This window comes from Molothrus ater, chromosome 6, assembly GCF_012460135.2.
Source record: "Molothrus ater isolate BHLD 08-10-18 breed brown headed cowbird chromosome 6, BPBGC_Mater_1.1, whole genome shotgun sequence".
Taxonomy (NCBI): Eukaryota; Metazoa; Chordata; class Aves; order Passeriformes; family Icteridae; genus Molothrus; species Molothrus ater.
The window spans coordinates 16,315,485-16,330,732 of record NC_050483.2 but is presented as its reverse complement, the minus strand read 5'-3'; the positions used below and the strand labels follow the sequence as shown (position 1 = coordinate 16,330,732).

The window sequence follows — 15,248 nt, the reverse complement described above, 5'->3', positions numbered from 1 at the left end:
CCTGATTTATTCTCAGCATGGTACCAAAAAATCACTGGTAGTATTTAACTGATCAGCTGCTTGAACTGGCTTGGTTATATAGTAGTCCTTGCAATACCCAGCAGAATTCTGTCTTCTTCCACATACTTAGTGTTTCTATGTCTCCTGATCAAGATTTTCTCCTCTATTTATACCATGTAAATAAAGGTAGGCTTATTAAGCTAGTGCCATAGAAATAATCATAGAACTGAAAAATACAAAGTGTATTTAGAACACATACTGAGATCTCTCTTGTGCACACACACCAACAAAATCCCATCAACAGGGAAAGCACTCATCTAATGAGAAAAAAACCCCAATCATTATTCTTTTTATCACAGATCCTCACCCTAAGCATTCTGTCTGAAGAAATTTCAGTTTGGCATTTACATAATTTTTAATGGCAATTACATTTAGGGAAAGCACCTTCAACCTATGATCTTTTTATTTCCTATTTCCAGATGCTAAAGTAATTCCTACTCCAGGATTATAATTAGCAAACAGGCCTAAACTTTAATATTGTAGTGCGTTATTTTGTTTTAATCACAGAAAAAAATACCAGACTGAACACAATTCTTCAGATTGTGACAGAAGTTTATATAAATTTATACAGCTTAAGCTCAGAATAACCAAGAGGAATAAGCAAGTTTCAAGTATTTAAACTGTTCAGGAAGCACTGCAGATTCAAGACCACCAAGGCCAATGTACCATCTGGCTTCTCTGAAAACACAAGTAGATACTTGCCTTTGAAAAAGACCTAGCATAAGAAAAACAAGCAAGTACAGATTACAGAAACAACAGGAGATCAATAATACAACTCGCATACCAACCAAGTGGTCTCATTGCCAAATTTGCATTCTATGCTTGATGATGTTAAAACAGATTCTACCTTAATTCTTACCTCCTTCTGGGGAAGAAAGAGAAAAAGTGGCACATTTTCACCTCTAGAAAAGTAGAAATAAAAGCAAGAGCGCCACCATGATTCAGTATTAATATCCTGGAATACTTTAAAGTCCATAGAATTTCAAATCATCTCCCCTAATAACCATTTCCATCTTCCTCTCTCATTATCATTGCATTATCAAGATCATTAAAAGTTACTGGAAAGATTAACATTTGTGGAATGATAGTCACAGTCCCAAAGGTGACATTTCAACGATGAACAGCAAATACCAGGAGAAGAGTGACTTATGTCATCCTTCAGAACCATATACCATAATTCAGGGCCCCTAAACAAATGCAAGAATGAAATATGCTAACAAGACAGCTGACTTCATGAATAATAAATCTGGAAAATTCGACCGTAGTCAAAAAGGTGTTAACTTAAAACAATGAAAAAGAGGCATCAATTTCTTAATCTTTCTGTCAGACATCTTGGAGGTGAAAATGTGCTTAAAATTACTTAAAAATCATTAGGAAAGGCATTCCATGAGTACTTTAAGTTTTCCAAAGACAAACACCTGCTTTTTTTCCAAATTTAAACACCAGTACATTTAGTACTTTTGTAAGAAGAAACAGATATTGGAAATGAGTGTTACCAGAGGTATTTTAGAAGGGAGTTACATTCTTGTCCCTCTGTAGTAATCAGATTTTTGTGAAGCATTTCAACTTCCTGTACATGAAAAGGGGAGGTATTTGCAAACAAAAGATTAGGCTTTACTGTGCTGTTAAGTAAATATGTTCTGAATATCTACCTCTGCATCTCAGAACTACCATAATGCAAAACAACAGTCTGCCAAGACCAGAACTCCATTCTGATAATAGCCAACACTATTTATGGAGTCAGAAGACTCAAGAGTCAGAAGACTCCATAAATCTCTGGAAATGTAGCTAATTGCCCAGCACCACATCCCATGAGAAATTTCTCCCCAACTGACTGCTCAGCTTAGATGCATGGACTGAAAACCAGCATTATCCCTGCTAGCACTCTTGCTAATGTCGTTCATCTTTACAGAATTGCATTATTTACCTTAGTGAATCATAGAATTTAAATCCTCAGCTCAACTATGAGCTGTATACAAAAATTCCTCCTATTTATTATTATTCCAACCTTCTCATGTCATGCAATACACCAAAATTGTTCTTTATTGTCAAAGTATGCTGGTAAGCCAATTGTCTTAAAACCCACTTTTGCCTTATTCTCCCCCCCTCATTTTTGAGCTTCCTGTTGCTTTTCCCTATGCTTTTATCCATATGATAAAGCAGAAAAAGTATTTACTGAAACCCAGCTAACCTGAAGCTCTTCTTAGTTTGATTTTGTAACAAGAGCATATTGGAGAAGTCATTCTTTCTTTGAAGGTCTGAGCACCTGCTGTGAAACTCACGTTGTCATTTTACTACTAAATCTCAAAAGTGGCACAAAAAAAGCAAATCCAAAATGAGATTAAAAAGTAATAGTTTCATGTTAGTAGCTGGCTGTCACTCTAGAATAATATTTGGTTTAGGAACCACGAGTTAATGAGTAGCCCGTGGCTATACGATAACCATTGTCTCCCTTGGAGATTAGACTCCTTTTTAGACAGGTTTATCATACAGGATTTTTACTTCATGTCCTGTGCACTCCACCCACACCACTATTCTCCAGGGACCTTAGGGAAACAAGTCATGGGGAGAGTTCCTGTAAGCAGGAACTTTATTACTTTCACTGGGAACGTGGATCCAATTTGCATTAGTTATTCCCACAGCTGTGGAGTCCTGCCTTATTTTTTTTCAAGTGTAACAAGTCCATATACTTTGGCCTATACCAGCAAAAGGATAATGGAAGAGTTGATTTTACTTAGGCTCTTTGAGAAACTTCAGATTTGCAACACCCTTTGATAACAATGCATTATTTTTCATCCATAAACATACCAAAGCTAGGAAGTGTTATCCCTGTTATTTTTCTGAATATTGACCAATCTACTCCATTGTTTGGTCAGCAGTACCACATAGTTTTAATCAACTTTCTCTCTGTAGAACTACTAGAACTTTGCGCCATTTTAAAAAAGCTTAAGATAAATGTTAGTGAATTGGATAATTAAGATGAATAGGGAGGAAACAAAAAGTACATCTTCCTATTTCACTTGGCTAGGGACAAAAAGCTCTGGGTGGATTTGGTTTGCACTTGCAGGCTGGCTCCCCATCACAACATTTGACCTTCTCCATTGTTCCATAGCTTGACTATGTCCAGACTGACTTCTACAGCCGTTGATGGACACAGTAAGAACAGAAAACATGGAACAGTTACTGAACTGTAGTTTCAAAGGTAACAGCAGAGGACAAAATTTAGCACAAAGTTGCACATTTCAGCCTAACCACCTTTCATTTTCCATCACACTATCAAACTGGGCCCTCCAGAAAGCAGGAAAACCTTCCCACTCAGGTTCTGGGCAGCCCACAAGGGGGGCACTGACCTGGTAGCTGGTGCCCTCAGGTTCAAACCTCCATCATCACCAGTGCTTCCCTGCCTTAGCCCTTCAGACTGGTCAGCACCATCTTCTGACCTATCTTGTGATGCATCGAAGTGCATACATTAATTTTTGGCATAACTAGGACTAGACCCTTTGTCTGCAAGGTCACAGACCCAAACAAACTTCACACACACCTCAGATCCAGAAGGAGAAGAACATGTTATATACAAGCCATAAGACAAGAACTATTGGTCAAGGATTGAAGGGCAGGCCATAATTTTTGCAGGTACAGGCAAGTGAGAAGTCTCCAGAGACAGGAACACAGTGTCCTGTGATACCTGGTAGCCCTCTGCAGGCCTCTGCTTGCTAAATGGGAACACGTGACAAACCAGGCCACAGACATTTATCTGGATGCACGAGAAATCACTCTTTTAGGTCAAGCATGGACTGGAATTCCCCGGATCCAAGTTCTTCAGGCATTTGTTTTGACAGCTACGGTTCAATTACCAACAATGACTGTACATAAGATACTATTGTGTGCAGTATTCTAAAAAAATATCAAGCTCTTAGTAATAATGGAAAATAATTATCATTCCCTTATTAAACCCAGACAGGAAATGATGATGTCTGCTAACGAAGTTTTATTACATGTATAAACACCATCCTTATTCCTGTATTTGCTTCCTCTTTGCTCAAAATCTGCTTACTCAGACAGCAAGGCTGTTTTTAGCACTGGGGGCTATCAGCCTGGGGATATCTCTCATGCAGCTCTCAAAGAGTGCTTTGGCACTTAAGAAGTCAAAGGAATGAATTTGAATTGCATCTTTTAAAACTCATCAAGACCTTCATGGGAGTTGTCTTCAGAAATTAAGCAACCTCCATGTCAGCTTAAATCGTTATGCCTACTGAAATATTTAACACCCTTTTTTTTACATTTTCAGCTTGGCTCAGAAATGCTGTGGATAGATGACACACCTAAACGAGTATAACCAATGTGTTTAAATTTGTCTGTCTTTATTATAAAGTTACTTCCTTCTCATGAAACTCTTGCCAACTTTTTTGTTTTATAATAACGTCCCCCCTCATGTTTCAGAATAAAATGTTTAAACATGGTAATTCATAAATCTACTAGGTAAGACTATTTCTTCTTTAATTGTAGAATGGATTACAACTAAAAAAAACAAACAAACCAAACAAATAAAGGCCCAGCAAGTGATTTTGTCCTGCAAGACAGTGGATTATATTGCATGTGCTTCATGAACTGCAGAAAATAGTTCTTCATTAACAAGATGCCTCCTTGCCAGTATTCCCAAAGAAGCAAACAGTGAGAGCTGGTAAGTCTTCACTCTACCTAAAACCAAGAGGAACTTCATTTAAACAGAAACATTGATTCTATTAACAATGAGAAAATACAAGTCTGTGAACATGTAAATAATACCCTGCCCACTTAAAAAGTTATACCACATATAGCAACCACTGCCTACATTTTAGTGGATGACTGTGCACATCCTGTCTGAAACAAGCCTGGAAAAACAAACAATTAAAAAAACAACCAAAAAAGCCAAAAACTACCAGCTTATTACAGTACTGTGTGAAAACAGAAAGGTCCCCTTTAAAAGGCAAACCAGGGACATTACCTACAAACTTGGACTTAAATACCTAAATTCTTGTACATTACAAGCATGAACCCACAATCTCCCCTTTCTTAGATGAGTTTTCATAGCACTTTACTCCACTTGCTCAAGCCTCAACAAGATCTTGTGACTCAGGCCAGTACCTTCATATTCATCAGGGTGGGGCAAGGGAGAAAACCTCAGTACAGACACTTTGGGGTTATAAGAATGCAAATCACCCAATTCAGCATTTTGAATAGCACCCATAACTCAAAGCTAAAACCTGTGCTACGCCAGACCACACGGTAAAAGCCTATCATATGCCTAATAAGAAAAAAAAAACCCTGAAATTTCAGGTTAGTCTTCAAAAATTGCTCATCACCAATGGCACCACTATAATCAAGTGAAGAAGAGACAAAGTAAGAACAACTCCTGTTAGATGCCCATCCAGGAACACTGTGCAAAAGAAACAATACTTTTTAATGCCCAGCAAGTCAAGCAGCAGAGGGGTGTAGCAAGATTAAGGCTAGAATTGAACAAAAAATCAGCTACAGTCATTAGGTTGAAGTACTCCTTTCACTATTTCTTTTGTTCACCTCTTAGCTGTCAGATTACTCCCAAACCTCAAAACTCAGCTAATTTTAAAAAAATGGCATTATTTGGCTACAACAAAAAGGAGACACAGACAAGACCATAAGAACATCAGAACTGCAGGTTAACTCAGGCATCCTAATCAGAAATTACAATGGAACCAAGAAAGGTTGGATCACAGAACAAAGTAAGACAACACTGGAAAAAATTAGGGCCATCTGAGGATTTGTACACCTTAGACCAGAACCTGCAAATGCTTCCATTTCTAACCTCTTTCTCTTCCTAGAAGACATGCAGATAACCTTAAATAGCAAGACCAGTGCCAAAATATGGCATTTTGAATGTAGGCTGGTCAGCTCCTTAAAAAGGAACCAGTCCCTGGCTAAACCAGCAGGTGAGATTTCTGCATGGAAATTAACATGGTTTTGTTCAAAACAGTCTATTAACATAAACAAGGGATACAAGCATGCCCAAAAGCTTTTTATTTCTTCCCAAGTACATTTGTTGGTCTGATAAAAGTTATTAGCCCTCACTACAAACTTGGTTCCTTTTATATCTGATGGAAAACAGCCACACACTAACACTATAGTAAATATTACAATCATGAAGGTTTTATAGACTGGAGTTCCAGCAACACCTGGAGATCATCAGACAGAAGACTGACTGGGAAAAAAAAAAGAAAAAAGCTATTTATCATTTACCTGACACAAACCTGAAACCACAGAGTTAATCCTGTAACCTGAGCCCATCCACAAAGTAGACACCTCCTCATAAAAAAACATCTCCATCCAGTTTTGCATAACTTGTTAAGAAGGAACAAAGCCTCTCCTCAGCAACTCCATGCTGGTTTATGAAGAACCATGTAAAAGAAAAGTTCTCTAAATGAGGAAATTCTAGACTGAAATTTATGAACTGAAACAGTGAGAAAAAAAGAGTCAAGATCACCTCTATGCAACCTGTTTCACAAAACTTCTGTTCATTATGTGTAAATACCACAAGAATTCTCAGATAGAACACCCAAGAACTTACACATTTCAGTGTAGAAGAGGGACAACAGTGATCCAGATACTGAACACTGATAATAAAAATATTCAAGGACCACCTTTATAACCTAAGCAGTGCAGAAAGGAAGGGGAAAAGAAATTAAAAAGCATGCAGATATATTCTGAAGAGCTCAAGTTACCAGACCTGGATAATTTAAAGATACAGTTTTCTGCAGGCTTACATTCTAGCTTAATGGTTTTACTCTTTCAGCGTTCAGAGTAAGAAGGAATTTGATCTATGACAGTCATCCCTGTCTTGATTCCAGTTTAATTTGTGCCACTCTTCAGAAAATTGTATCCAAATTCTGGTTTGGGGTTTATTTATTGTGTGCATGTATGTGTGCGTTCAATGCTCTTGTTCCACAATCAGGGAGAGAGGTTTGCTGATTGTGTGAAAAACTTGCACCTTGACCAGTTTCTCTTGGCTGACAGAATAAAAGGAAACTAACTTTTGAGAAAACTGCCATATTTGCCCCTCCAAATGCTATCACACTGCTCTTTAGGTATTTAGTTACATTCATCATCCTAGCTGCAAAATTAAATTATTTAAAATTACTGCACACAGTGTCAGGAGCAGGGAGGCTCCTAGACTACAACTCTTTGAGGTGTCAGAACACGGCCATGAAGCAACAATTCTTCCTCAAGTAGTCTCAGCTGATGTAACACTTCGCAGTACTACTCTAAACAGCACAATTACAAAAATAAATTTAAATAATCAGATTTACTCATTTCATATACAGTTAAGAACACAGCTAATTTTTTTTTTTGTAATTGCAGAGTAAGATGAGTGAATAAATTGCTAAGAAGGACTTAAAAAAAAAGAACCTAGCAAGCAAGTTTCACAACCATATCACCAGCTGTAAATGGGTAAAAAACAATGGACAAGATCACTTCAGTAGTATTCCACTAGCAGAAACACACATGAAAGTTGTTTGGTAGGTCATCAGTGATGGCAGAATACACAGATCTGACAGTACTGAGTTCAAACTTGTATAAACAGCTATCTAAAAATTGCAGTCTCTTATTAATTTTACTCTTTCAAGTATGCTTTCCCTGGGCCCACATCCAGCAGCTGTAACAGGTGGAAACTGCCAGTGAAATAGGCAAAGTCAGGCAGGCCATCGTGCGTGAACCAAGCTTCCTGAACATGCTCTTGAATCAGACTGCTGGGTTCAGCCAGGCACCCAGAAGCCCACCCAGCTTCACATCCACACCACGACACAGGCAGCACTCCCCTCAGGTAGATGAAACATGACTTACAGCCAGTTGTGAAGTCTGAATTATTCATCCATATCCAGTTCACAATGAGTATATTTATAGTTTACCCATAAAGTGAATGTAACACTGTGACAGTGCTCTGATGCCATTGCCTGTGCCAGGGTACCAGCCTAGTCATGGCATCTCCTATTTTCAGACATTCTGCAGTTCTTCCCAACATTCAAGCAGAAGGATACATCACCAGAAGATAGATCACTCATTATTTTCAGAGTAATTACCACTAATAACCACATTACTACATGATTCCATTCAGCTGATTTAAGTCCTTGCTACCACCAAAGTAAGCGTTACCTAAGCTTTCTGTGCTCACAAACACCATCATGCTGTCAACATTATTCATGTAGCCACACAAACAGGCTGCAGGAACTCATTTAGCTGAAAACTAACCTGAGGAGAGGAAACAAGGCAGAAAAAAAGGAAATATTTGTTTTCATTCAGATGAGCATCTTAAGCTACCAGTCTTCCTGAATCCTGATGCTACTGCAAAGGAAAAGAGGGTAACATGCAGAGACATGCAAGGAATGAGTATTGCTACACTTTAAGAATATTCAACTCTTTTTCTAAATAAAGTAATAGTTCCTTTTACTTTAGATACCTTGAAAATTATCTATTCTTGCTCCTCAGCATACTGGAAAAAGAACACTCTAAAAATATAAAACAAGTATTCACGTGCACTGTATTCACTAAAGTAACTTACTGATAAATTCTGTGGTTTGCCGAAGTAACAAAGGTTTTAAAATGCAGGATTTATTTGGCATTTTCTCCAAGAAAGCAATAATTAACTATACCAGGACTCTTCAGGGAGCAAGGCTCTGCAGTTATTTGCAACCTGTTCTGCACTACAAAAGAAGAACCTTGGCAGTGACCATCTCAGTAATATAACTGAGCACTTTCAGAACCAGGGAGACATAAGGGAACAACACACCTGGAAAATTTAAATTGCTCTCTTACAGTCATGACTCCTTTTCTACAAATCTAATAGCCCTTGAAACTCACATTTCAAAGTAACAGCACATTTCCACTACCATACTAATGAATATTACAAGTTAATATTTAATGGAGATCTAATTTTACCTGCAGACAGCTTTATGTAGTTGTTTCACAGTTAAGCTCTGGTTTAGCAGAGGCACTGCTCATGTCTGCTAAGGTTTTGAAGTAATATTGAAGTCCCATCAGTAAGCAGTGAATGGAGAGCCAGTGGCTCACAGACAGACCCAGATTTATCTGGGGAGAGCAACCTGGGACCCCACGGGTAATGTTACACCTATCAATAGAAGCAAATAAGGAGCATGTGAATATATCCTGCCCAATGGGACCATACATGTCTGGTTTACCTGTTCTGAGTTATTTTCAGCTCCCTTAAAGCAGAGAAAATGGCATGTGAAGCCAAGAATCTGCAGGGAATGGAATGCAAGGGAAACACCTGTTGTGAGGTCAGTTAAAAAACAGAACAAAGACACACACCATGCAAGCTGTGAAAGGTGAGAGGTTGCAGCAGTTTCTAGAGGGAAGACTGCCTTATAAAGGCAGAAGAGTTTCTTCACTGGAAATGACTAAAGGGAAGAAAGAGGAAAGCATTCCCTACAGCTACAGCAGCTGAAGAATGTTCAGTGTTACTCCTTTCTTCCTTTTAATAGAAATATTTTCTATAATTAGGAAGTTTTGAACAGTGCCCAGAATAAAAATCATTACCTACTTTTTCTATAAAGGTCTGCTAGAGAAAGGCAGGTTCAACTGTACGATGCACCAGCCAAACTGACAGCTAAGCTTGCTGGATGATTTCTCACTGCTCCCACCACAAGATGCACTCCTTACAATTAATGGACTTGGTGATCCTTATATGGCTCCCTTCCAACTTGAGATATCCTACAACAGTGCACCCCATTCAAAAGCAACAAAGATTTAGTCTAACAGGTGACAAACAGCATATTGGGTTTTACTGATTCAGAACTAGAACACTGGTGTGCTTTTTTCACATGTAGTCCTCAGCTGTTCTGGCTCAAGGTTAGGACTTCTCTGCATGACAATATTATTCCTATTTCACCATAGCTCATCTTGAACTGGACAGTGTCTTAAGGCCTTGTGAGGGCATTTCTTAAAGACCCCTCCACAAATGCAGAATGGAAGACAGCAAAACAGTAGTATGTGTTACTTTCTGTCTAGCCTTTAAAATTACCACAGGGGTAATGTGGCAAAATCCTGTATCTGAAACAAGTGAAAAAACTGACAGCTTAAATTCAAGTCCATGACAGTTATAGCTGAATAAAATAAATGCATGACATACAAGTCTCCTCTACGAAACAAATCTAGAAGTGCTGCTGACCTTGAGAAGTTCTCTCACACTGTTTTTTTAAAATCACCAGAATATCATTTACTCAAAAAGACTGAATTTGCATAATTACTGTGCTATTTCACTACAACATACTTTCCAATGACCCATCCTGATGAGATGAAGACTATGCAGGGCAGCACATTTATGTGGTGTTTATAATGGATTAACTGACATTACAAAGTAAAACCTGCAAGTGTGAGGGCTATTAGTTTCTATTAGACATTATTCAGTTTACAGCTGTAGCCACTTGCTCTGTCTTGCAGACCACAGACCACCTGAGTAGACAGAAATAGTCTGTGCTGTCTTCAGGCACAAATGTCCTGACCAGAAGTTTGCTTCTTGTGCCATTTGTATTTTCCTTACTTTTCCAGGCCATTGTTTCTCTCTAACTGTCCTCAAAGCTGAAGATGTGCAATATGAGAAAAGGATAGTCTTCAACCATTTTTAGGCCCTTCTGTTCAAGTCACTAGGTCAACATATGAAAGAAAAAATAACTGAGCAGGGGATAGTATGACTGTATGGATAACAAGACTTAAAATTTAAATAGATAAGAAATCCCTCTTGCAGACAGCCTCTCTCTCTTTATTACACTTATACTATAATCAGTGCTGGGAGAAGGAGCTGTGAATCTTTATCAAATCAGCATAAGCATCTCTCTCAGCTTCAGTCAGTATAGTCTATTAACCTACTAAACTACAAAGTTTATAGTGCAGATGAAGCTCAAATTATGATTGTGTCAAACATTGGCAATTGTTTGTAAAATACTTGTTTCTCTCTTCCCTTATTACATAACAGTTCACCAAAACCACTACAGTACCCAATACTCCTCTTCTATGAAAAAATGCATTGCAGCATCAGACAGCACTGCTGAAGAGGAAACCACATCAGGTTTATTAGCACCACTAATTTGTTTTACTCCTAGCCAATTATGAAACTTACTTTTTACCTTGTTTTAAAATATCATAAGTGAAGGAACAATGCCTGCCTTTGTTGCTAATTTGAACTTCAAGAGCAGATCAATGCTATTTGTAACACAAAAGTTTGGAATCTCTTCCAGAGTGGGTAATATGGATCTCTGGTAAATGTTGTTGAGCAAAGCAATTAAGCAACACTGATCTCTAGTTAAAATGGGGCTTAAAATACATCCTCTGTAAAACAAATAAGCTCAAAATAGTCTTTTTTTTTAATGGAGAGAATGCACAGAAGAAACCATAGAGTCTCACCAACATCAGTATTAATGCTGCATTCAGTGGAAGGGTCAAATATACTAATCAACCACAGAAAAGACCCTGCCTTTACTTAGGTGCTAAACTAAGCATCCTACCATGCCAGCAGCTCATTCTTTTCAGCTTTCTTCCTTAGGACTTGACTGGATTTTGAAGCACTTGACTGAACAGCAGGCAGCACCCAGAGAAGTTTTGCAGTGTGACCACCTAAGTCTGTACAGTTTGTTAATCCCTAATAAATTCACTATTGTTTGTAAGCCTCAGCTTCCGTTTTTTTGTATCTTAAGTACTCTGAGGCGATCAGAGACACGGGGGCTGCTGCTCTTGGTGGTATGATTAGCACTTACCCTTCCCCCCTTTCCAAAAGAAGGGGAGGACCAGGAAGGAATAAAGCAGATCTCACTCTAAACGTTTATCAGATAACGCGACACCAGCTCGAAGGGTCGAGATCTAGAACAGGAACAACTGTCACTGCTGCCTAATTTAACACATTTGCACTCCAAGGATCATTTCTCAGCAATACAAAGTCAAAACACAGAGGGTGTTTCACACACCAAAAAGTTAAGTAAGCACAGCCAACAAGGGGACATACAAAGCCTTCCACAGGGGTAGGGAAAGTGCATGGAAAGCTGAAACTGCAAACCACCACCTTCCCAAAGCAGTAAGGAATAAGAAAGATCACAGTGGTTTTAGTAGTGAGGACACTTAGAAAAAGAAATACCACCAAGAAGCAGAGCAATACATTTTGCTTGTCAGAGGCATGAACACCAACTAATGTGTTACTGGGACAGACCTGTTTTCCTATTATTCTGCAGGTTTTTCTTCAGCCCTGTCCTCACATCAGAGACTCAAACAGCTGAAGCTGCCACTGAAAGAAAGGCTGAGCAAGTGGCATTACCCAAACTTCTGCCTGGGCAGACAAATGTCCTCAGCTTCTTTGTCAAGCAGCAGGACGGATGTTTCCATTTACAAACACAGTTGCTAACAGCAGGCATAACTTGGCCGGGAATAAGAATGGGTCCCCCAGGACTTCTAGCCTTTCCCATTTCAAAATATCAATGCTCCCCCTTCCTGCCATAATCACACACAACCATCCCCTCCAAATGTGCACAAATAGAACTAACAGCGTTTAAAGGGAGAAAACTTTTAAGAGCATCAGTGGGACAATACTGGGTTTGGTTAGGAGTGAAACATATCAGGAAATAGCTGAGAACAAGTAACACACAAATGACTCAGGATCCATTCCCATTACAATGGGGAAAACAGGCAAGTCTTTTCCACACATGGCGGATCCACCCACCCTGGGTAAAAAAGTACAGAACAAATGCCAATTTTTTGTAGCGACTTCAAGAAGCCCAAAATATTTTTCGTAAGAAAACCATCATCCTGATATACTGAGAGTGTGGCTACAATAAACCTTGATTCTTTTCCGATTTACAGTGTAATTTGCACAGAATAAGTACAGCTGCTGTAGTGAGGCATGTAGTACTTTGAGTCATACAAGTAACTTGCATAAGTCCTGGGTTTGACCTTTTTTTGTAATTACAGTAACAATCTTTGACACTCCAGCTTTTACTTTTACAAAGTCAATGTAACAGACCACCTGTGCTTTGCGGTTGTTACAAAACACATCAAAACAAGCTCGTCATTTCTATTTTCATTGACACCGTGTAACAGCAGAGCGCAGCCCTGTGACTTACAAGACACAAGGCCTGCAGTACATGGCACCTAGACCCCTCCACATGCCAAAAATACTGCCTTTCCCTGCCCAGCCTGCTGGAGGAAAAGCCAGCCATCCGTGTCTACCCCACAGAGATTCAGCATTCCCTCCCATCTAAACGAGGGAGGGGTCAGACTCACAGTGAAACTTTGTATGGACAGCTGGTTCCAGAGTTGGATGAGACCCATGTGAAGGCGAGTAACAAGTGCACTCTCAGCACCAAACAGATCAGCTGCAGACAAAAGGAGCACGCACGCCAATGACCCTTCTAAACACACCACATCCACCAGCTGCGACAAAAGTTTACCTTCTGTTCTAGGCACATCAATGTAAGGAAAGGAGGCAACCTAGATGGCAAAGACCACATTCAGGAACGGCTGTGAAGAACAAACTAAGGACAGCAGGTTATCACTGCAGCGCCAGTTTTGCTGGAGCATAAACCAAGTGCTCATACGATCTTGAAGCATAATTATTCACAGTTCACCTGAGTGCAGGTCGCCAGCGCAATTCATGCAAGAAGCAACCGAGAATATCTCGTTTGGGATACTGGTAGCATATCAGGTCACTCCCATCAACTGCATCTCCCTCTCCCGCACTGAGGTTTCCAGACCTAAAACCCGCAGCAAACAGCTCTCTACCTTCTGTCTCTGTGTAATTAGCACTATTAATCCCAGGCTATCCAAACCCCCTGGCGTGGCTCTGATTTGGCGCTAATCTCTGCCGAAGTCTCTTCTTCCTCCCTACAGAAAGCCATTTAAACCTTGGCACGCCTTTCGGTTTAGAGCGATGTTCTGTCGCAGGGGGATTAGCCGCACACTGTACGAGTGGGAAGCACAGAGAGCTGCCACACCTGGCCTGCCTATACCGCAAAAAGGGAAGGAAAAGTTACTTTTTCAGAGAGCCGCCGCTCGGGACAAGACGAGGGCTCCCGTGCAGCCCGTGGTGCCCGCAGGCGGCTGCACCCAGGGGCTGAGCCCGGGGCTGAGCCGCAGCCGCGCTCCCGCTCCCGTTCCCGCGGGCAGGAACTGATTAGTCATTAGCGCCGCACGCGGGGCTGGGCTGCCCGGCGGCGGGGCCGCCTCAGCCGGCCGGGAGAGCTCCGCGGGGAGGGACGCGCAGGGGGCCCCACTCACCCCATCAGCCAGTCCATGGCTGGGTCCCGCCGCGCCGGGAAGCTCCCGCGGCCGCCGACTCGCCGCTCACCGCCCGCTCATGGGGGCCGGGGCCGCTGCGCGCTCGGGGCTCCTCCCTCGGCCGCTGTGTCCGTCGGTCCGTGCCCCGGTCGGTCGGTCGGTCCCTCCCCGGCCGCGGGCGGGGCGGCCGCCGGGTGCCCCCCCCGGGCTGACACTCGCGCACTGGCGCGGCCGGAAGTAAACACACCGCACCGGCCAACCCGGAAGCGGCCCCGCGCCGCCAGCCGCCCTGCAGCGCGGGGCACGCTGGGAGGTGTAGTCCGGGCGCGCACCCCGGGGCTCCCCGGGCCCAGGACCCCTGCGTCAGTCGGGCCCCTGTGCGGGAGCCTCGCTGCCTGCACCGCAGGGCTCGGTTCTCGCTGGGGCACGCCGTGTCGGAGCCTCTGAGGCAGCGCTGGCAAGGCAAATTAATGTGTTAATTGGAGACGGGCATGAGAACCTGGAATTCCCACGGGGTCGCCAGGGACTGACCCAAGACTATCCTGCAGAAATGACCAAACAGCTGCTGGAGGGATGATGCCTATCCCCAGACAGCCCAACACTGCACCCTTTGAGATTTACACAACCGTAACTTTTGAATGTCAATCCTTTCCATGCGGTTCGCTGATGCACAGCATTCCCGGAGGCTCCGTGAAAGCGATGTCCTCTTGAGTTCCCTGATCGGCACCTGCTCGGGTGGGCACGATCACAGGGGCAGAGCTGCTGGACACGATCCCAGCTTTGGACCCGTGTATTTGTTAAAACCTGCCTTAGGGGAGAGTGATGGCCATGTTATTGGGCTCCCCGCACCCAGCAGTTTTCCAAGGGAAGGACCTTCCTTCAGAGGCTGTTTGAGCCATCCCCCT

General features: G+C 41.7%; 1 protein-coding gene across 1 annotated transcript in view; it reads right to left on the bottom strand.

Annotated features, from left to right (window-relative positions):
* Nucleotides 1-14,549, bottom strand: part of MOB2 (MOB kinase activator 2) — a 109,126-nt gene extending 94,577 nt beyond the window's left edge. Inside the window, exon 1 of the mRNA XM_036384590.2 lies at nt 14,344-14,549. Within this exon, the coding sequence (XP_036240483.1) occupies nt 14,344-14,360 (17 nt within the window). The 5' untranslated portion in view covers nt 14,361-14,549. The remainder of the gene's footprint in view (nt 1-14,343) is intronic.
* Nucleotides 14,550-15,248: the final 699 nt, after the last annotated feature.